This window comes from Amaranthus tricolor, chromosome 8 (genome assembly GCF_026212465.1).
Source record: "Amaranthus tricolor cultivar Red isolate AtriRed21 chromosome 8, ASM2621246v1, whole genome shotgun sequence".
In the NCBI taxonomy this organism is placed as follows: domain Eukaryota; kingdom Viridiplantae; phylum Streptophyta; class Magnoliopsida; order Caryophyllales; family Amaranthaceae; genus Amaranthus; species Amaranthus tricolor.
In genome coordinates this window covers 26,314,847-26,336,039 of record NC_080054.1, presented here as the reverse complement: position 1 = coordinate 26,336,039, position 21,193 = coordinate 26,314,847, and the positions used below count along the sequence as shown (strand labels likewise).

The 21,193-nt window shown below is 31.2% G+C and overlaps 3 protein-coding genes across 3 annotated transcripts; 2 read left to right on the top strand and 1 right to left on the bottom strand.

Annotated features, from left to right (window-relative positions):
- Nucleotides 1-553: 553 nt before the first annotated feature.
- LOC130821146 (uncharacterized) lies at nt 554-7,889 on the top strand. Its single transcript, XM_057686801.1, has 13 exons — nt 554-944; nt 2,657-2,766; nt 2,846-2,956; nt 3,033-3,090; nt 3,904-3,993; nt 4,238-4,332; nt 4,576-4,629; nt 5,216-5,353; nt 5,479-5,536; nt 5,635-5,749; nt 6,378-6,447; nt 6,950-7,021; nt 7,105-7,889. Exons 1-13 carry the CDS (start codon nt 758-760, stop codon nt 7,222-7,224), a joined length of 1,278 nt encoding a protein of 425 aa, XP_057542784.1. The 5' UTR covers nt 554-757; the 3' UTR covers nt 7,225-7,889.
- A 591-nt stretch (nt 7,890-8,480) lies between these two features.
- LOC130821145 (putative fasciclin-like arabinogalactan protein 20) lies at nt 8,481-9,643 on the top strand. Its single transcript, XM_057686800.1, has one exon. It carries the CDS (start codon nt 8,557-8,559, stop codon nt 9,595-9,597), a length of 1,041 nt encoding a protein of 346 aa, XP_057542783.1. The 5' UTR covers nt 8,481-8,556; the 3' UTR covers nt 9,598-9,643.
- Nucleotides 9,644-10,309: 666 nt separating this feature from the next.
- On the bottom strand, nt 10,310-12,728 carry LOC130821144 (pentatricopeptide repeat-containing protein At1g71060, mitochondrial). Its single transcript, XM_057686799.1, has one exon. The coding sequence runs from the start codon at nt 12,696-12,698 to the stop codon at nt 11,100-11,102; it is 1,599 nt and encodes a 532-aa protein (XP_057542782.1). The 5' UTR covers nt 12,699-12,728; the 3' UTR covers nt 10,310-11,099.
- Nucleotides 12,729-21,193: the final 8,465 nt, after the last annotated feature.

The window sequence follows — 21,193 nt, the reverse complement described above, 5'->3', positions numbered from 1 at the left end:
TATACTATAATTTTAAGCGACATTTGAAAAACTATTGCAAACCTCAATGTTTCTAATTCTTGACTACGACCAAAGTTTGCATCTTTTATATTTAACATTGTTGTCAACAATTATATTTGTTTCGTATTTTCTACAAAAACTTGACCATCTAGCTACGTTGATAATATGATGAAAAATCTAGTTTTAACAATATTATAGAAATTTGCTCTTATTGCGACGTTATTATGATAAGCTTATATTCACCTAATCAAGTAAAAAACTTTGTTGAGTTGGCTAAATCTATCATAAAATATTATTTTTAACAACTTTTTAAAAGTAATAATTAGCAATAAAATATCAGGTAATATTCTGTTGGCAACAATTACTTCTTTCAGCTCAGCACAAGTGCCTAATTTTTTAGATCAAATCATTACTAATATCACATAATTACATTCTATCATTTTAAATGCTATTCATAGTTATTTGTTGTTGATTATAATTTCTATATCCTTGAGAATACTCCTATTTGATAGAACATTTTCTTTTCGAGGTATAAAATAGGTCGAGAAAAAAGGAAAAATATAAACGCAAAAGCAAGGTCGCTAGGAGTGAGAATCGAAATCACGACATTCATTACAAGCGTACAAGTTAGCAAGTAGCAACATACAACCCATGGGTGTATTGTCTAAAGTTCTAAACCAAGACTAGGCTCAAACTGTCTTCGAACCCATAAAACTCTGAACTCCTGAGAGCTCAGCATCATTCATCAATCGCAAAGATGAACAGTCGCGAAATCAAAATCCCAATTGATGATATTGAAGATCCCCTGAATAAAGCATCATTAGCCATTGATAATCTTTACCTAATCCGAAACTCATTTTACCCAGAAAACCCAGATGACAAAATTTCTAAATTGCAGCAAGAATCTCATTACTGTCTCAACTTACTTGATTCCATACCACCTGGTAAGTTTTCTGTTGTATTTAATTTTTTGGGTTTTTTAGAATATCATTTTTTTTTATTTTTACTATTTCTACTTGTTATTGGGATTATTATGCATATTTTGTGGATTCATTTTCACGTTTTGATGTTTGATTTGGGATCATCAGTGTTATCAATCATAAATTTTTGCTGCATTCTATATTTCTAATTGTAACTTGGTTCAAATTTGTATTTAATTTGTTGGGTTTTCTGTTGTATTTGATTTGTTGGGTTTTTCAGAATATCAAATTTTTTTGTAACTTTTACTATTCCTACATGTTATTGGGATTATTGTGCATATTTTGTGGATTCATTTTTACATTTTGATGTTTGATTTGGGATCATCAGTGTTATCAATCATAAATTTTTGTTGCATTCTATATTTCTGATTGCAACTTGGTACAAATCTGATGCAGCTTGTGAGATTGAATTTATCTAGGTAATGATTTAAGGAGTATATTAGTTTTATGGAAATGGGTTAATTTGTCTGTGCTTGATTTATATATGTCTTTTGTGAGCAAACTGATCAGTGTCTTCAACCCAATAGCATTTTTACTATTTTATGTTCATTTGTCTGTCACAAACCACTAGTAAGCTCCGTTCCGGTCCATTACCCTAATGCTGTGCCTCACATAGGGTCAAATGTACGCAACCTGAATCCTTAGAGGTGATGATAAATACGATATTTTCAATTGACCCTTGGTAGCAAACATCATTCCAACTCTACATAGATAAGTACATAGCCATTTTAGTATAGTCCACTATAATCCGAAATCCAAGCACTATTAATTTTTGGCCCATTGAAATTAGGGACTACGAATCACTTGTACGTGTTGGGTTAAATTCCTTGTTTTAGTGAGTCAAGGCAATTAGCATTTTGAGGAACTTTAGGTTAATTTCAATGCAATTAAAATTTTAAAATCGCATTCTCAATCGGTAATAATCTTTGGTTTACAAGGTTAAGATTGCGTGTATTTGAATCACCCGAATCTGGCCTAGGTAAGAGTCTAAGTGTGATCCATTTAATGGTATTAGGGTAATGGGGTTTTTGTGTTGCCGTTAAAGAAATTCACTACTTATGTGAGAAAAATTGATATGCAAATCAATCTTTGAGATCATCCAGGCCTAATTGAAATATAAATGTAATTATATTTGGCTTTTAGTGAATGGAGCTTTGGCAATTCTAGTTGAATCCTTAAATTATTTAGTGAGTGAAGGTATTTAAAATTAAAGTTATACTCAAGAAGCATCAATTATGTGAGAGAAATTGGTTTTTTGAATTTTTTGCTATTAGATTTTCTTAATTTTCTTTATTACTTGTTAGTATTAGATAAATAAGCTTCTGTTTGCTACACTATTAGGCATAATCATTTAATCATTTCCCATTCCGTGAACCAGATAAAACTGTTTTTCATTTAACATTACAAAATAATTTGTGCAAACTAAAAGTCATCTGATCATGCATGATCAAGCTTAATAGATAAAAATTTAGTTAAACAAAGTCCATTTTTAGAACTTATTGATTATTGATCAGGGTTTCTTACAATCTCAATGATTAATTGTATATACAAACTTCATAGTTTTAAACTTTTAGTTTAGTATGTTGATAATAGATTTAGTTGTGTTAAAATTTTGAAGTGGTTAGTAATATACCCATTAGATATTTGTCAGAATTCATATTTGTTATTTTTTGCAGAGTTTAGGAAATCTACAATTCAGCGTGCAACTTATGAGCATTTGAAAGGAAAAGTATTGGATGTATTTCCGGACTACAGGAAAGAGGCTGAAGACCATCTTTCAAAAGCTGTAAATTACAGTTACTATATCTTATCTTGTTGGTTTTGTTTGCTTGATTCCTCGTGTCAAATTTTCATTTTCATTCCAGGTTAAGTTGAATCCATCTCTCACAGATGCGTGGCTATCTCTAGGGAACTGCTTTTGGAAGAAAGGAGATCTACTTTCAGCAAAGAACTGTTATAATCGTGCATTAAGTAAGGTAATTTCTGAGATCTTCATTAGTTATTGTTATAAAATGATGTGTTCTACATGTTTATCTTTATACGATTATTCAGGGTCTAGACAAGAACGTTTTATGTCAGCTGTCGATGCTGGAAAGAAAAATGGCTCAAGGTTTGTCTTTATTCTTCTTTTCTTTGGTATTTCCTTTATATTCCCCCAAATATGTTTTTTGAGTTTTGAGTGCTTGTTATGGCATTCGATTTGTAGTTCTAAAGTAGCATTATAGATAGATAACAATTGAATGGTTGCTTAAGATATTTACTACTCCATCATTGCCAGTGATTAACAAATCCCTCCACAATTCTAAACCCATCATAACTTTATCAGCAATCTTTCGTTTACATGACATGCGGAAAGTACTGACCAGAAAAATTTTTTAGCCCGCAGTCAGGAATTGTGGATTTTTGTCACAAACTCGTAACTGCAGCACCAAATTTTTTTTAGAGTGGTTTATTTTTGTCAGCGTCAAGTTCCGAGTACTTAATTATTCCTAGGAAAAATAGATTTTTCTGATGTTCCTATCTGATTTAGAATGTATTAACAAGTTGCAAGAATTAGAGAAATTGGTCATAGGCTCATAGCTTTTATTTTTTATATAAAAAAATTAGATTATACATTAAGGTATGTCATGTTTTGCCAAAATAAGATGAATTAGATAAGCAAGCAAATCAATGGTGCCCATGTATCTCAATAGTCCAGGCATTTTACATCTCTTTACTTTTCTCTTATCGTACAGCAAAAAGCGCCATTGTTATAAAATTAGCAGGATTGAGTGTAGAGAGAGATCATCAATTTATGTGTGAACTGGATTAGTGCATCATATTGAATCTTTTCAAGTCTATGTTTGCTGCTTATTGTTGGATGTGGGGGACCTCCATCAATAAAATATCAAATGTATGTTAACAATATTTATCGTGATTACAGATAGTGAGAATAAATCAGAACTTGTTGACGAGAGTATCCGGCATGCTAAGGAAGCTATAACTTTGGATGTGGCTGATGGAAATTCTTGGTGTATGGCTGAGGGCTCTCTGAACTCTTTGAATTATTGATTTACTTTATACTTTTTCTAGTTGCATGGGGTTTCTTAGAAGCAGTAAGCTTTTTTGCTTTTCATTTGCTTGATTTGTTTGCCAGGAAATTTCTATAAAAACATTGATGGGTCTTGTCACTAAATTATACATCTAGAACGTCTTGTTAATTTAAGCTGGTTCCTCTAACATGATGCCTTTTACATCTCCTGTTTTCCCTTTGCCAGATAACCTAGGAAATGCATGTTTCACAAGCTTTTTTGCGTCGGGCGCTTGGGATCATTCTAAACTTTTTCAGTCTTTAAAAGCATATCAAAACGCTGTAAGTATGTTGTTATGTAGTGTTGTAGCCTATTCTTAGTAGATCTTTTATGGGTTATGCTGTAGTCATGGAAGAAATACAAAGAAAGCACTTGATGCTTTCTCAGCAAGTATTAATTATTGAAAAATGTTACTACTTGTTAGTTGTTTTTTTGATAGTGGAAGGTATTGAAAATTGATGTATAATTTCTTTGGATGGAGTTTTATTGGTTCTTATTATGCTGGCTGTATGGTCATGTCTCAGGAGAAAGATGAAAAGATGAAGGGGAATCCAGATCTGTTTTTCAACTGTGCCACAGTAAGTTCAGTTTCTTATTAGTTCCCATTTTGTGTTGTTCATAGGAAGCTTATTGGTACAAATGGGAAGGGTTTTGAACTTGAGACGTAATGTACATGCGACCTTATCCTTTTACTACTTACTATTCTGTTTCGAGTTTTTACACTTCCCAATTTTTTGTTTGGATTCCCTTACTTAGTAAAATTGGAAGTAAATGACAGATAGACCCTGGTTTTAATTGTTTTGGCGAATGTGGGTGCTAGTGCAAAATTGCTACAAATGGATGCATTTCTTTCTTCGTACATAACTATTATTTATCTTTATATCTTTTTATTTTGTTTGTATGTAATTCAATTTTATTTATTTTTTCATATTAATGGTCATATTTGTTTAGTGATCGTCATGTTGGATGTTCTTGTGACCTTTGTGCTGGTTTTGGGAAAGATTTATCACAGTTAATATCTTGCAGCAGGATAGACAACTCTCATTTTGTGTTGCTGGGCTTCTCATTGTGGCCTTTAAGGATGTATAACGTAGCATTGAATGATTCCGGCTTTAACATTGCTATAAACTAGTTATTCATGTATCAATTTTTTTTCTTTCCCAGGTGAACAAATATCTTGAGAACTATGACAAGGCACTTAGTGGATTTGAAGCAGCTTGTAAAATTGATCCTGCCCTAGATGCTAATGGAGAGGTCCAGAAATTGGTTGCTCTTCTTGATAGATTGGAGACTTTACTTAAGGTTAGAATCTTTCATTGCAAAGATAGGTGAAATTGAATTTGAATGATTTGAGAAATAGAGTTCTTTGATTGTTGGTACATTATGTATAAAATGGATTATTAATAACTAAACATTTGTTTCGGCAGGGACATACCAAAGCGAAACGCCTTGCTTCCCTTGTGTCATCTTTAGTTTCTGTTGAACGTAAGCCACTTGCCTTATTCAGTGTATTTATAATTCTTTCCATATGTTTCAGGCTTAGACCTTTAAACGGGACTTAACAAGTTGCCGTTTTGATTCAGCAAATATTCCATATAAAAAGGCCACTGTAGATCTTTTGTTTGAGGGTCTGAACAAGTCAACAGCTGTTACTAGCAAAGTGCTTTTCTATGTTAAGCACGAGAATGTTACACCATTGTGAGTACTCTTCTCAAGAAAGGACCTTTTTTCGTATATTTAACTGGATGAATTAATGTGACCACTTTTTTGTTGGGATTGAATTGTGTGTCTTTCGTTGTGATGTTCATGGGTTTGCTAGTCGTGAATCGTGATGGACATTGATTAGCCGATTTAAGGAAAGCTGCACACTTTCTCTTTCTCAGTGTTGCGGTGATGGTTGGAAGGGGTGGCTTACCACTCTTTTTATGGGCCGTTGGTTAGAAAAAGGGTTTGAGGCTTGCTATTTTATATGCGAATTTTTAAAATGTGGTGAAGGGAGAATTTTTTGTACGCAAAAACCTCCATTGCCTTAGGGAATTTTTATATGTTTGATATATGTGTAACGGGAGAAGATGGTCTTTTTGGCGTCACTTTGGGCTAAGGCACTTAGATTGTTTGGTCATTGCTCTCTGAATGATTTACATAGAAGTAATTGAAATATGATATTGTAGCTATCTTTATTTGCCTTTTGGGATTCCTCATCCCATTGATGTATGGCGTATTTCTTCATTAATGATAAAAATATTCCTTATCAGAAAAAATATATGTGTAATCTAGAACATAAATTAATGAGTCTCATATCTACTTTCATTGCTTGATTGTGCAGATATTATGTAGCATGTGACTCCAATCAAATGTGTTTTGTCCTGTCAGTGTATGGGCTGCAGGACAATGTGGTAAGAACGACTATACTTAAGACTGCACAATATTTTCTCATTGCTTCCGTTTTCGAATATGAAAATTGAATTGTGGAGTTATATGGATTGTGAGTAGAATTGTCCATTCGGGTGTTCAGGCGAGTTTCGGGTATAATACCTCGGGTCGGGTTTTCAATTCTTGAATCTCGAGTATATATAAACAATCTGATCTTGATTTTTATGTACGGGCTATTTCGGGTTGGACGGGTCATAATCAGTTTTGTTAATTGGGTCATTTTTCGACAGCTCTATCAATGAGGGATGCAAGAGTGTGGATCTATTATATTTGTTTTGAAACTTTTGTTCTTTTTTCTTGTTATAACTGATGATTCTGGGTATATCAAAAGTATTTTCCCCGTGATTTATGTACTGTTCGTTTAAACAAATAAGGACATACCAATGGGGGGAAGGCGGAGTTGCCCAATTTAAGGCTTTGGCATTTTTGTGACTTTTATGCGTCTAACTTTTCACATGATGGCAGATTAAAGAAAGAGATCAAATAACGTTGCTAGAACCTTGGTACAAGAGCGTCGGTTTCTCTTGGAAAGGAAAAGTAAGCTTATTTTTTTATATAAAATTCTTTCGACGCTGTCATGCCGTGTATTTTCCTGCCTGCTAACTGAAAATTATATACAGGCTTACTCGTTTAAATCAATTCGTGTCGATTTCAAAGAACAAATAGTAGTGAACGGTAAAACGCTATCAGCGAAACAGGCTACTTCAACTTCTTTTTATGCACAGCATAAGTCCACTTAGCCAGACCAAGTAGTTTTAACATTTTGAGTATATAGACTGTATCATGTTCATGTATGAGGTATTTGTACAGTGTAAGTAGCCAACTATATATTGTACGTGTACTTGTATATGTACTTGTACAATGTAATTGTAGGTTCAGGCTCAATCGAGTGTTGTATTTCTTCACTTAAACATATACTTCATCTGTTTCATTATACTTGTCATTGATAGTGACATTTCTATACTGAACATGCCAATATGTCACTTTCAATTGCAAGTATTTAGAATGGAGGTAATATATGGCTTGAGAACTCTTTCTCTTTGACAAGATTGCTAGTTTGATTGGAATAGTGGATTGGTTTTTGAGCATGTCTAAATTGTTACTTTGAATGTAAATTATCAATGGCTGGTTCCGGCATGTGCAAGGTGCCTGAGTACAAACCCAAACCGAAGGGGTATAAATATTAGTTTACATTTTACGTTAATTTGTCGATGCTCCTTTTGGCCACAACTTTTTGTTTTGTTTAATAAGTGTATGATTTGTCGTCATTCAATCCTCTCAACACCTTTTGCAATCGTTGACATCCAAGTAAGGTGAATAAAAATCGAGATCTTTTAATCCCTAAAATTGATGTTTGAAAGTTAATACCACAGTTACAGTATTCATGATCATATTAATTTCAAAACTAGATGACATCTATTATCATACAAAAGAGCTATGTTTGAATCTTTTAGCACATTTCTTAACTCTCAAAATATGTATTCAAGTTGTTTTTAGTTGTTCAACAAAAATATACAAATCAAATATAGATGTTATGAGGACAAATTTGTAAGAAATATATGTTTGTCAACATTATAGATTGACTTTTTTTAGTATAGGCCGAGAAGAAGGAATGGAGCAGCGAAAATCAAACTCATGACTTTTATCTAAAGTGGTATATGTTTCAATTAAGACATGACCCGATTCTCGTATCATGGGGTATTATTGAGGCATTATTAGGCAACTTTATACACCTTTAGTTATTGTTGAGTTTAATGGTAATTCTATTTCTATTTTACTTTATAACATTTTTCATTTTGGATAATATCTTCATCACTTTTTTTAATGTTTATTTGCACAACTTTTTTAATTTTTTTTAAATATATTCGTACAATTTTAATGTCCCGCCACTTTTTAAATCTTGACCTTATTTACTTTTGTTCAATCTCATCGAGACCGATGGAGTATCATCTAAAGTCTAAACTATGAGTTTTCCCGCCTATTTGTAAGAGAAAGAGAGAGAATCAATAACGGATTCAAGAATCTTCTTCTGTAAACCCTGTAACTAACTCCTCACCTTCACTCATCCATCAATGGCGATCCACATTTCAATGGCTTCCATTTCCTTTCTTCTCCTTTTTCTTACATTCTCTCTACTTCTCCCTCTCTCGTCCTCCATTTCAGAAGAAACCATCAAAAATGCCGCTGAAATTCTCTCAAATTCCGGCTTCCATTCCATGTCTCTAACTCTTTCTCTCCTTTCCCAATCCCTCCTATCATCTCTCCCTTCTTCAACTCTCTTTACTCCTTCCGATTCTTCCTTTTCTCTATCCTCTTTCACCTCTGGTCAGCCTTCTCTTTCTCTCCTCCAATTTCACTTTTGCCCTCGTTTTTACTCATTCGCCGATCTTCAATCCCTCTCTTACGCTTCAAAAATCCCTACTCTACTCTTCAATAACGGTCTTATCATTACTTCTTCTACTTTTGATGATGATGTCTTCATTAATGGTGTTAAAATCAATGGTTCCCCTGTTTACGATGATGGGTTTTTCGTTATTTACGAAATCGACCAATTCTTTACCCCTAATTTCACTATTGAGTTTACTCTGAGTCCGACTCCGATTACACCTCAGTGCTCTAATTTTACTCGTGGTAATGGCTCGTATCTGGAAGCTTCTCAAGCTTTGAGGTCAAAAGGGTACTCGTTAATGGCGGCGTTTCTTGATCTGCAATTAACAGAATTTGGTGATAACAAACAAATCATAACTATATTTTCTCCAAATGATGCTGCGATGAAAGGACAATTAGGCAATTACAGTGAATGGGGATCAGTTTTTCTGAGGTATATTGTTGGGTGTGAATTGAATTGGGCTGATTTGATTGGATTCAATGATGGAATAGTTCTGAACACATTCTTGGAAGGGTTTCAGATTAATGTAAGTCGTAGTATTGATGAAATTAATTCTGGGTTTTCATTGATGATTAATCGTCAAGTTTGGGTGGAATTTCCGGAATTATATAGGAATGATAAGATTGTAGTTCATGGATTAAGTGGAGCATTGGTTATGGCTGAGAAATTTGACGAAGAAAGATTAGGAGTTGCTTATTCCCCTGTTGATCATGTTGAGTTTTGAAGATGATTTCATGGTAATTTTTAAAGATTCTATCTTCTTTTTGCTTGCATTTGTCTTTAATGGTTTGCAGAATCATGATTACATATGTTATTTGATTGATCTGTAGTGGACTTTGAATGAACATTCATGATTCAATGAATGGTGTTGTTACAAACAACTATTCCCAAGTACTGCTTTTTTGCTTCAAATGTACATTTTCTCAATCCATGTTTTACATTTGGTTTTTGCTCAAAATAAATTGCTTCATGTGTTTAAGAGAATGATGATGGGTTTTGTGCTGAAAATGAATCAAGGGATGAGTATGCTCAAAATGAACTACTCGTCCGTCGCTTCATCATTGTTTGATTTGGAAGAGAATAATTCCGGGTAGTACTAAAAGAAGAAATGTATAAATGAGAATCGACAAGAAAATATGAGGCATTTTTAATGCAAACAACTGTTACATAACACAAATCATAGACAAAACAACACTTGCTCGTTCGAGCAAGAAGACAGCTCGTTTGTGTGTCTTGCTTGTTCGAGTAATTTTTTCTCATTCAAGCACAAGGCCTCAAGGGCCCTTGCCTCTTTTGCTCATTCGAGCCACTACTTCTCCATAATTTCCTGAATGCTCTTGTATATATATGCTTATTGAAACACCCTCTTCGAGCCATCTTGTCTATCAACACAACACAACACAACTGCTCAAGTCACCAATACAAATATTAGTATGTATTATAACACTTTGTATATAGAATATGAATTTTTGAGCTATACTTATCGCAAGTTTCTTACATAAATCATAAGCATATGCTTTGACAGACTAGTGCAAAATCATATGCCGTAGATTAGTATCTGATCAAGGGTAGTATGCTTGGACAGACTGCTTTAGGAAGGATAATGTTTCCCAATTTATACTAGGTAGTAGTTAACTTTCATTGTAACACAAGGAAAACAACCCAATTAATACACCATGAAAAGGGACTAATACTACAATAATGCATGAAATAGAGGTGTTAATCTACCAGATAACACTGAATTGTATCCATTGCAAGCTTCTCTATAAGACAAAAGATATGTTTTGTCCTCGGTCTCATCTAGGAAGGATATTCTCCATCATCATCATAACCAACGTATCCGACGTATGCCGCTCATAGAAAAAACCATAAGCAGGGTTTGGAGAGGAAAGGAAAGCGGCAACTCATACTCATAAAGGAGAGTGCAGCCAAAGTCCCTCAACTTGAGAAAGATCAAGAGAATTTCCTACAACGAATAGGACTGAGACCTTAGTTAGGTTGTTGGACATTCTCCATTTATCAAAATTCTGATTGGGTTCAGAGGGGTGTTTGGTGAAATAGGTTGTTGGACAATTCTAGCAAATTTATGTGTAAATAGACAATTGGATGATTCAAACCATCTAATGGTAGTACTTGGGGTTTCAAATTCAGCTAGTCAAATCAGTTACTCCAATCAAGCTATCATCTACCATTTACCAAACAGCCATAGACCATATTCTTTAGGTATCAACCAGCAATTGGAGCAAGTTTCATTGCATCAATCTTCCTACGTAAAATCTGAGCAGTTTCTTTCTTGCCATTATCAATTAGAGCCTCTTTGAGACTGCTGAAAACCAAACCAGGAGGCCTAATCCCTAAATCGATCATTTCTTCGAAATACTTGCACGCGTCTTCCAACTTATTCACATGTTGAAAGCTGTTAATCATCGAAGCGAACATATGCATTCCTGGAATAATCCCCTTCGCCTTCATCTCATCCCAAACTCTAACGGCCATGTTTAGTTCACCTTTACTACAAAACATTCGTATTATAATCTCGAATGTGCTTACTGTCGGATCACAACCCTGATCATTACCCATCTTTTGGAACACAGAGTACGCTTCTTCGCCTCTTCCAGCCTTTATCAAATGATTAAGAATAATGTCATAAGTTCTCGAACTTGGACCAACTCGAAACCTCCTCATCTCATCAATGAATCGAAATGCATCATCAAATCTCAACGACCAACAATACGATCCTACAACAGCATTATAAGTGGGTGATTCAGTAACAAAACCACTCGCTTTCGACATTTCAAAGTACTTCAAAGCTTCACCAAGTCTTTTATAAGAGCCTAATCCATTGATCAAAATGCAAAAGATATGTGGACTTGGTTTTACACCCTTCTCATCCATCTCACTAAACATTTCCACAGCTCGATCGATCTTTCCTACTTTGCAAAAAGCATTCATGATGATCCCATAAGCCACAACATCAAGCTCAAATCCTTCATCTTTCATTTCACTATAAACTTCATTAACTTTAACCAAATTCTGCTGTTGACCATACCCTTCTAATAGTATAGTGTAGGATTTCTGATCAGGCTTAAATCCTCTATTTTTCATTTCATCGAACATCTTATGTGCATGCTTTACTTGTCTAGATTTACACATTGTATCAAGAAATTTATTCAAATCTGATGAATCAATCTTGATTCCGTATTGCTTCATCCCCTCAAATGTGTTGATTGCATCCTCAACTCTCTTTGCCCTTGCATATCTTCTAATAATCAGATTAAAAGTATATTTTGTCAATAATCCTTTACTTTTCATAGAATCAATCAATACCCAAATCATCTTAAACTGTTTGATTTTCCCCAATGAATCAATCAATGCATTATAACTCTCAGTCGTGTATTCAAACCCCTTTTGCTTCTCTGCCCAACTGAAAAAACCAAGAGCAAGAATACCTGAATTACTGAGCTGCTTCAAAACCTCTAAAACTAACATGGGTGTTATCTCTTTAACTCCACTGCTGTCTAGAACTGAATCAATACTAGAATATTTAGGTAATTTTGATAGCAATTTACAGATTATTTCTGCTTCATTGGTTGGTGAATAATCATTTTCTGCTGTGTTTATACAAGACCCATGAATTGAAGTGTAGCAGAATTGTGAGATTGGAGTACCCAAATGAAGTGGACGGAGATATAAGTTTATTAGAGAAATTGGAGATGATAATTTAGGGTTTTTGAAGGAATTCATGGGAATCAGAAACTGAGAGGGAGAAGATTTTAGCTTCGTTCTTGTAATTAGGTTGCGGGAAAAGATCCGAGAGGAAGCCATCGTTGCAAATTTGTACGAGAATCTGTTTTGAATGAGCCAGATTCTTGATAAATGGATTTTTTAAGCGATAGTGACATTCAATTTATCTATTTTTAATTTTTGTTCTCAATTAATTTATTATTTTTATTTTTGGATAGTCACTATATTCTCTTTTAAATCTAAGTATCATGTTATTTTAATTTAATATATGTTTTTTTATTAATAGCTATTCTTCACTTTTTATGTAAGAGCTTTTAAAATTAAGTATAGATATTAATAAAAAAATCATTAAAAAAAAAATGGAGGTAGTATATTTGTTAGTCTCCATGCCAAAACTATATGAGATCAAGTGGTCGGAAAACAATGAACCTCACCTAGTGTATGTGCAAGTCAACACTCTTGACCCGTGGGTTTGTGGGCTCGAGTCAACAGGTGTCTCGTGTCCACACAAGTGTGCCAAGGTGAGATTATGTGACGAATTTTTACGGCCTAATATAGTATCAGAGCCGAAGGTGGTCCCTGGTATGATGTGGCTCACATGTGGGGGAATGTTGGAAATACTTCATTTGTGAGACAAGATTCCACATTGATAAAATAGTTGGTTGTTGACATGCATATATATTGGGTGAGCTAATCTTTCTACTACCATATGGTTGTGGCAATCCATGAACTTTACAAACTGATACGGAATTAAGAAAATGAGGGGAACACCTAAAATTATAGACTTATTTGCAATATTAGATGTTTTTAATATTAAGAATTGGGGGGGACCACCTAAAATAGTAGACCCATGTGCAATATTGGGTATTTTTAATATTAAAAAAATGAGAGAATTACCTATAAATGTAGGTCTTAAAATAGAAATGGGACAATAGAGATGAATTGCCCAAATAAGAAAATGAGACAACTAAAAAGAATTTGAGGGAGTATATATTAAATGTTTCTGTTGGCCCTTTTATGTTTTGATGATGACTACACTTAATGCAAACGACTGTATTTTAGAGATTGTGTGTAGGTCGATATTAGGTTTTGATAAAAATCGTTGATAGTGCTCTGTATTTTAGGGAGTATATATCTGCTGATAGAGATAGTGCTCTGTTCCCAAGACTCAAGTTCGTTAGAATCAATTTCAGCAGAAAAATTTTGTAGAATATATTTTCTGATTTTTTAGTTGATGTATTGGTTAAAATTAATTTTTTACATCATTAATTTAATAAGTTACTTGGAAAAAAGATTTTTTTAACTACCTTAAAATTAACCGGCTCATTTTCTACAAGTGGAGAAAGCTTCTTATTTTTCTCCACATAAATAGGGTTGTATTATGGGTTTAATTGAGAAAAACTAACTTGCCTTTTTTAAGATAGATAATCGTGACTTTTTTACTTGCAAATCAAGATCCACCTACTCTTCCTTAATTTTAGGATTAAGGATATAGTGGGTAGTTATTTCCTTTACATTGCTACGTGAGCTCCTACATAAAAGGAGTCATTTTTCTTTAACTGGTTTTTTGAGAAAAATGGAGTGTTCATATGTGAGATCAAAAATAAATAAGAAATATTTTTGCTTCAAAAATTGCCAATTAACTTAAAATATTTTCTTGGTCATTAATTTCATTATTAGGAATTTGGCCTTTGTAAAGGGGGAGAAAAAAGAAGCTTAGTGTGAAGCAAGAGAAGGAGAAAGAGAAAGAGAAGTTGATCCAATTTTGTTTATTTGTTTTATGTAAATGTGGTTTTTTATTCTATTTAGGCTTAAAAGGTTTCTACTTAAAAATTGTGTTGTCTCTTTTTAATTTTCCGCATCAAGTTTAAGTTCTAATTCCGGAAAAACAGGGCAAAAACACTTAAACTTATTCCTCTTGTTGTATCTAATAATTTCTAACCGTTTCTAAAGTTTCAATATCAAATGATTTACAAATTTCATCCTTATGAAGTTTTTTAAATTCTCTTCCTTAAGTTTATTTCTACTTTTATGTAATCTTTCCATGTTACAAATAATGTGACTATTACTACAAATGTCAATTACAACAAAGTAAAGGTTGTCAAACTCATTTCTATGAAGTATATCTAAAACAGAAAAAATTTTCTTTTTATCATTCAGATACTTAAGAAAATTTCATTATTATTGTATAAAACGGACTTTTACCCTGCATTTGATTAATAGTAGAAATAGATTAGTAACATACATTTATAAATTTGTATATTTGTACATATCTTGAGGGGGGGCGGGGCGGAGATCGAGCGGGTATCACCTAAAATCCATCCCCATCCTCGCGGTGGGTATGAATTTTATACCCGTACCCGCCCCATGACCCATCAAAACCGGGATCCATCCCGCCCTAATGGGACGGGAATGGGGCGGGTCTCCTATTAGACCCGCCCCGCTTGCATCCCTAATTAGTAAACACTTTAACTAACTAAAACACTTTTTTACAATTCTTTGTTAAAAACTACTGTTTCGTTGCAAATTTTTGATTTGCTATTAGGTTATTATTCATTAATTACTCTTTATTTATATTTTATTCTTAATTTATGTATTAAAACGTAGACAAATGAAATCCTGTTTAATTTGTCTCAACATAAGATTTATTAATATTTAATTTTTATATTTTTTAATTATATTTAATTATCACTATTAAATATTGAATTAGTGCATTCACAAGCATGAAAAACAAATAAAACAGATAGAATATAAGCCACTTTATCTTTGATAGAATGATAGTTCTATTTAGTCAACTAAAACATCGATATGTACATTTCTTAAACTTACACCACTACATGAGATTCAAAGCAATAACACACTACGTTGGTATTACATTTAGTTACTAATGATATAAGACCGCATAAAAAAATAAAAAGTTTAAAATAATTACGACAATTTATAAATCAACATTAAAAAAACTAATAAAATTATTAAAAACATGAATTTATGTATGCCTTATCCTTTATATAATTTGCCAAATTTATAAATCACGATTATTTACTTAATAAATCTAAAAATAAAAGATAGGATAGTGATTAATTCAACCAATTGATATTTATAAGTCAACATAGATTCTTGTATGAGACGATCTTATCATAAAACGTGTGTTATGCGTACGTTAAATGGTCTCATTAATATAAATTATTACCATAGGAGAAATTATTTCAGCAAAAGACGATCTCTTATAAAAATAGCTTATAAGTTAATTATTATAAGTTTAAAAATAATCCCTTCGTCCCACTATTAGTTTCTATTTGTTTTTCACAAATTATTATTTTAGTTTCACAATGAGCAGATTTTAAGTTGGGCTAAATAATATAATTAATTTAATTTAAATATCCACTTTGATATAAAAATAATTATCTTTTAAATTTCCGGCTCCTTATATAAACTCGTCTCACAATGGACAGTCTCATTATATTTGCTTTTTGACATTATTTGTCACTCAATTTTGGTTTAAATTTATTCTTAATTAAAATATAATATGAAGTAATGTCTTATTTGTTTTGCATTAATGTAGATATTATCAAAAAAAAATAAATATTTTTAATTATCTCATTAAAAATATCAATAATTAAAATAGTGCATTGATACATATAAAAAAGTAAATAAGAAGATGATAATAGGATAGGAGATGATAATAGGATGAAGATAGTATATTTATTATCACAAATTTTTACTTGAGACCTTGAGACCGTCTTTACAAAAGATGTCTCAAGTTTAGGCCAGTCAAATTTTTAAATTTTTTTTTAAAAAAAACTAAACTTTCTAAACAATGCTTTTTAACTTCTATTTTGCAGTTTTCCTTTTTCTCTTTTCTGACAAAATTATTTTTCCTCTCTCAAACTCCATTTGCGGTTTTCAATCTCCATCTTCCTCTCTCAAATGTCATAGTTGTTTATTCTCTGTTTATATTCTTCAACATCTGCAAAACCATTAAAGTTATGTACTTATACTTCATTATTTTCGTTTTTAAAGCTTTCATTTTCATTTTTTTTGGGTTTATTGTGTTATATATTAGTTAAATTTACAATTTTCTGATTTTTTTTTAAATTAAGCTTCATTAATGGTGTAAATAGTGATGTTGAAGAAGACAACAATGTCTACTGTTTGGAAGAAATTAATAAAAGCAATTGTGGTTATAACATAATATATTGGGGGTTATACCATAATATATTTGTAATTATAACATAATATATTTAGGGTTATAACCATAATATATTTGGAGTTATAACATAATATAGTTGGGGTTATAACAAAATATATAATTGCGGTTATAACATAATAGATTTGGATTTATAGCAGTATATATTTGTGATATAATACTACAACATTGATATTATAATAATACAAGCAAATATATTATGTTATAAAACCTCAAATATCTTAAGTTTTAATTCCAGATATATTGAGTTATAACCCCAAATGTATTATGTTATAACCACAAATATATTTTGCATGTTGGGTTATTCCCTCCCACTAGGAGGAAGAGCCCAATTAGTATTTTAATTATGGGCTTTTATTATTAGTTGCTATATAATATTATTAATAATAATAAAATAAAACCAAAAAAAAGAAACTATAAATATCAAAATAAGGCAGCAGCATTGGTAATTGCGCATAATACCCTACATGCACAAAACAAAAACAAAGATACAGTGAGCGACGACAAAGAAGAAGAGAGGTACGACACGTGACTTTGTATCGATCCGATCGAAGGTCATTTGTACTTCGTTTTTGTGTCAAATTTTGACACGGTGTTCCTGTCTACCCAACCTACATATTCAACGGTTGGATTGTCGTTATGTGCATTGTAAGTGGGTAATTTGTATCTTGCCCTAATTGTTATTTTATTACTTTTGAGTGAAGTTTTAGGGTTGTTTGGTGTTTGTGTCGCCTCTAGTATTGATTAGAGAGGATTTTAGTTGTACCCATTAATTTTATTGGTGATTAGTGGAAGAGTTTGGACTACTTACGGTCCAGTGGTTTTTTCCCGCATTGGTTTTCCACGTAAAAATATCGTGTGTACTTTACTTTCCGCATTTTTACTTTATTGTGCTTTATTGTGGGACTATTAAGGAAGAAAGTGTGTGTTATATTGTCATTTTTCTCAAAATGTTATAACCCCAAATATACTATGTTATAACCCAAAATATATTATGTTACAACCCAAATATATTATTTTAACCCCAAATCATATAAATTAGCCATAATTATCTTCTTTAACATCACTGTTTTCCACTATTGATGAATCTTAATTTTTTTTAAAAAAATGAAAAAAATCTGATTTATTACTAAATGATGTTTTATTTTGCCTGGGAATAGACAGTTAATCAGAAAATTTTTCATTTTCCAAAAAAAAGCAATTTTCTACAGTTTTTGTTAAAAAGAATAATTTTCTTAAAATTAATATATTTAATAAAGAAAAAAAGTGAATTGGACTCTTAAAAGCCTTCTTTAAAAAAAAAAGGGTCTAGAGAGCCTGAATTATTATTTGTCTACATTAATTCAACTTGCATTGTTTGCGTAATAAGATAGGTATGAGTACTTTTTTAAATTTTACTTTTATATAAAGTGATTTATTGTATATATGATCTTAAATTGTATAATAAAGCAATGTGTAACTTGTACCAATATTCAAAAGTGTAGTCTACATTGTCAACATTAGGAGTAAGATTTTGGAATAAATCAACGCTCTCCATCCTTTTTGTTAGTCTAATCCCATAATATTATTTTTTTACAAAATAATTTTCATTTTACGTAACATAAATTTATATTTCCATTAATACCTTCCATGTTGAATAAATGTTTTTTTTTATTTTTTTTGACAGGAAGCCACCAACTCAGATGACGGTTTGTATGAACAAGTAAACCGCCATCTGAGATAGCGGTTTGATAGTAAATTAGTAAAAATTTTTAAAAAATCAAATTTTAAACAAAGAGCTCTCAACAAGTCTCGAATTCACATTTTGCACTCACAGGTACATCATGAAGAGCACTCCAACCACCTGCGCTCCAAACTCCTAATAAAATGTTCTCGTGCCTTTCGTATTTAAATAAATCGGAGTTGCAATTTGGCCCATTACCTCACATTCACAAGAAGTCTAGATTTTTATTTTCCGTTAAAAAATTTAAAATAATAAAAACCGCCATATGAGATGTCAATTTACTATTTCAATTTTTTTTTAAAATTATAGTTTGAATAAAATCGCCATCTCAGATGGCGGTTTGCTAAATAAAATAATACAAAACCGTCATTTAAGATAGCAATTTTATTAAAAAAATAAATAAATAAAATGTTATGTATCATCCTACGTGGACAGTACCACAGAAAATAAATTTTACATTAATATAGGGTAGGAAATAAATTCCCAAATAATATTATTAAGGGTAAAGATTCCCTTTTTGCTAAGAGTAATATACTCAATAAGTAAATAATAAAGAAAGCAAAACTTAAAGTAATAACACACAAACGTTGAAAAGTGGGAATATTCTAATACCAAATAAAACCCGCCTTATAAAAATTAAATGAATATTATTGATCGACAGTTTATTGATTACAATTGTATGATCTAAATTTAGTAATGGGAACTCGGTTATAATAAATCTAAGATGGAATATAGAAAAGAAAAAATTATCTAGAATAATCCAATATTTTTATATTGATTTTTCCATTATAATTTTATCTATTGATTAACTATGAATAATCCAACTTTAGAGGGTATTTTTCTAGAATAAACCCGGTAATTAACAAGTTGTATTTTTTTTAAAAAAAGATAAATTAAAATAAAATGTCGAAAACATATGAAAAAAATATTAATGTTTTTTTTGACTTTTTAAATTATTAAGGATTTATTATGTGAATTTTCAAAATTTTTCTCTAATTTTACATTTATTTTCAATTTTTTTTTGGTGAATTACCTATTATAGCAAGTCAACGGGCTACCCAAGCTTACTCTAGGTAAATACCTCTTAAGTTGAGAATATTCATGGTTAATCAATAGGAGAAATTATCGTAGAAAAATCATGAAAAAATTAGATTATTATATGTAATTTTTTCTATAGAAAACCTTAAAATTCTCTCACTATAAACCCTAAGTTTTGACTCTGACAATTACACTCTTAATTCACAATGGATTAGATTAAACGAATCTTCCTTTATGTTAAAAATGATGTACATAAGCCTTTTATAAGTTTTTTATAAGTTTTGGAAATAAGAGATTACACTATTCATCAATTACTCTTATTACGTGCTTTATTTTTAATCTATAAATTAAAACATAGTCAAGTGAAATCTTATTTGATTTATCTTATTATAAATCTTATTAATATCAATTTTTTATAATTTTTACTCAGACACAATTAGAAAATTTCAAACTAAAATCATGCATTGATAAATGTGCTAAAATTAGGATATTTAAATCAATGCACTAAAATTAGGATATTTAAAGTGAATAGCAGAGAGTATAATAATTTGTAAAATAATTATTGATGTGGATTGAGATGGAGGGAGAATTACTCATTATCTAATATTCAATACACACTCAAATTGGGATGTTTAGGAGTAATAATGATTGTGCTTTTCTTCACTCAATAAACATAGGAATAGATCTCTAATTGGACACACAAATAGAACTATACAAGTATCAAATTTGATTCCTATAATTAATTATTCCATTTGGGCAATTTATTTTCACTTTAAATTTTATTGATATAATTAATAATAATAAATAATTCTTTTTTTGAGAATGTATATTTACTTTAAATTTTATTGATATCATAATTTTTAAAATTGTAATACAGAAGAAAAAATGCTGGAAGGTTTTCATAAAAATAAAAAAGAAAAACACTTATTTTATATATTATTATTTTTTTAAACTTTGAATAGGATTAACAAGTTTTGACTAAATTAATTTATTTTTTTTTGTTGTTCATGATTGAAAAACACCATTAATAGAGTAATAGTACTACTAATTGTGAATTGATATACTCTACATTAAGTAATGATGATGACTAATGACAAAGAAAAGTAGGCCTTAGGCGGGCAATATGGAATGATTCACCATCATTCCCGCAAAAAAGACAATAAAAACAACAAAAGGCATGTCATCACAGTCATCACTCTGTTTTTAATATTGGATCCGGACCCATTAATTTTGGATAAACCCATATTCGAACTCAGATAATTAGTATTTGAAAAACTGAATTCGAACTCAAAGTCCACCGGTTATATGGGTTTAGGATCCTTAATGGATCTTAATTGGGTCTTAATTCAATTATTGATATTTAATTTTTTGTGTTTTAAAGGCTTTATTAGTATTAAATGGGTCTTTAAATTATATATAAGTACATTGAGTCAAAATCCAAATAAATATAAAAATAGGTTTATGATTTTGGGCTATATAATAAATTGGGTCTAGAGGGATTAGAAGAATTTAAAAGGAAAATTTGAAAAAAATAAGACAATTGAACAACTTTTTACCCAAAATAAGCTCCGTGAAAACTTAATTCCCAAAATAAGTGTCCGTACATCC

Excerpts from the sequence above, each read along its gene's own strand:
- LOC130821146 (XM_057686801.1), top strand. The coding sequence starts at position 758 with ATGAACAGTCGCGAAATCAAAATCCCAATTGATGATATTGAAGATCCC. Across the intron at positions 945-2,656 it reads ACTTGATTCCATACCACCTG|AGTTTAGGAAATCTACAATT; the intron begins GTAAGTTTTCTG and ends TATTTTTTGCAG. Across the intron at positions 5,537-5,634 it reads ATCTTTAGTTTCTGTTGAAC|CAAATATTCCATATAAAAAG; the intron begins GTAAGCCACTTG and ends GTTTTGATTCAG.
- LOC130821145 (XM_057686800.1), top strand. The coding sequence starts at position 8,557 with ATGGCGATCCACATTTCAATGGCTTCCATTTCCTTTCTTCTCCTTTTT.
- LOC130821144 (XM_057686799.1), bottom strand. The coding sequence starts at position 12,698 with ATGGCTTCCTCTCGGATCTTTTCCCGCAACCTAATTACAAGAACGAAG.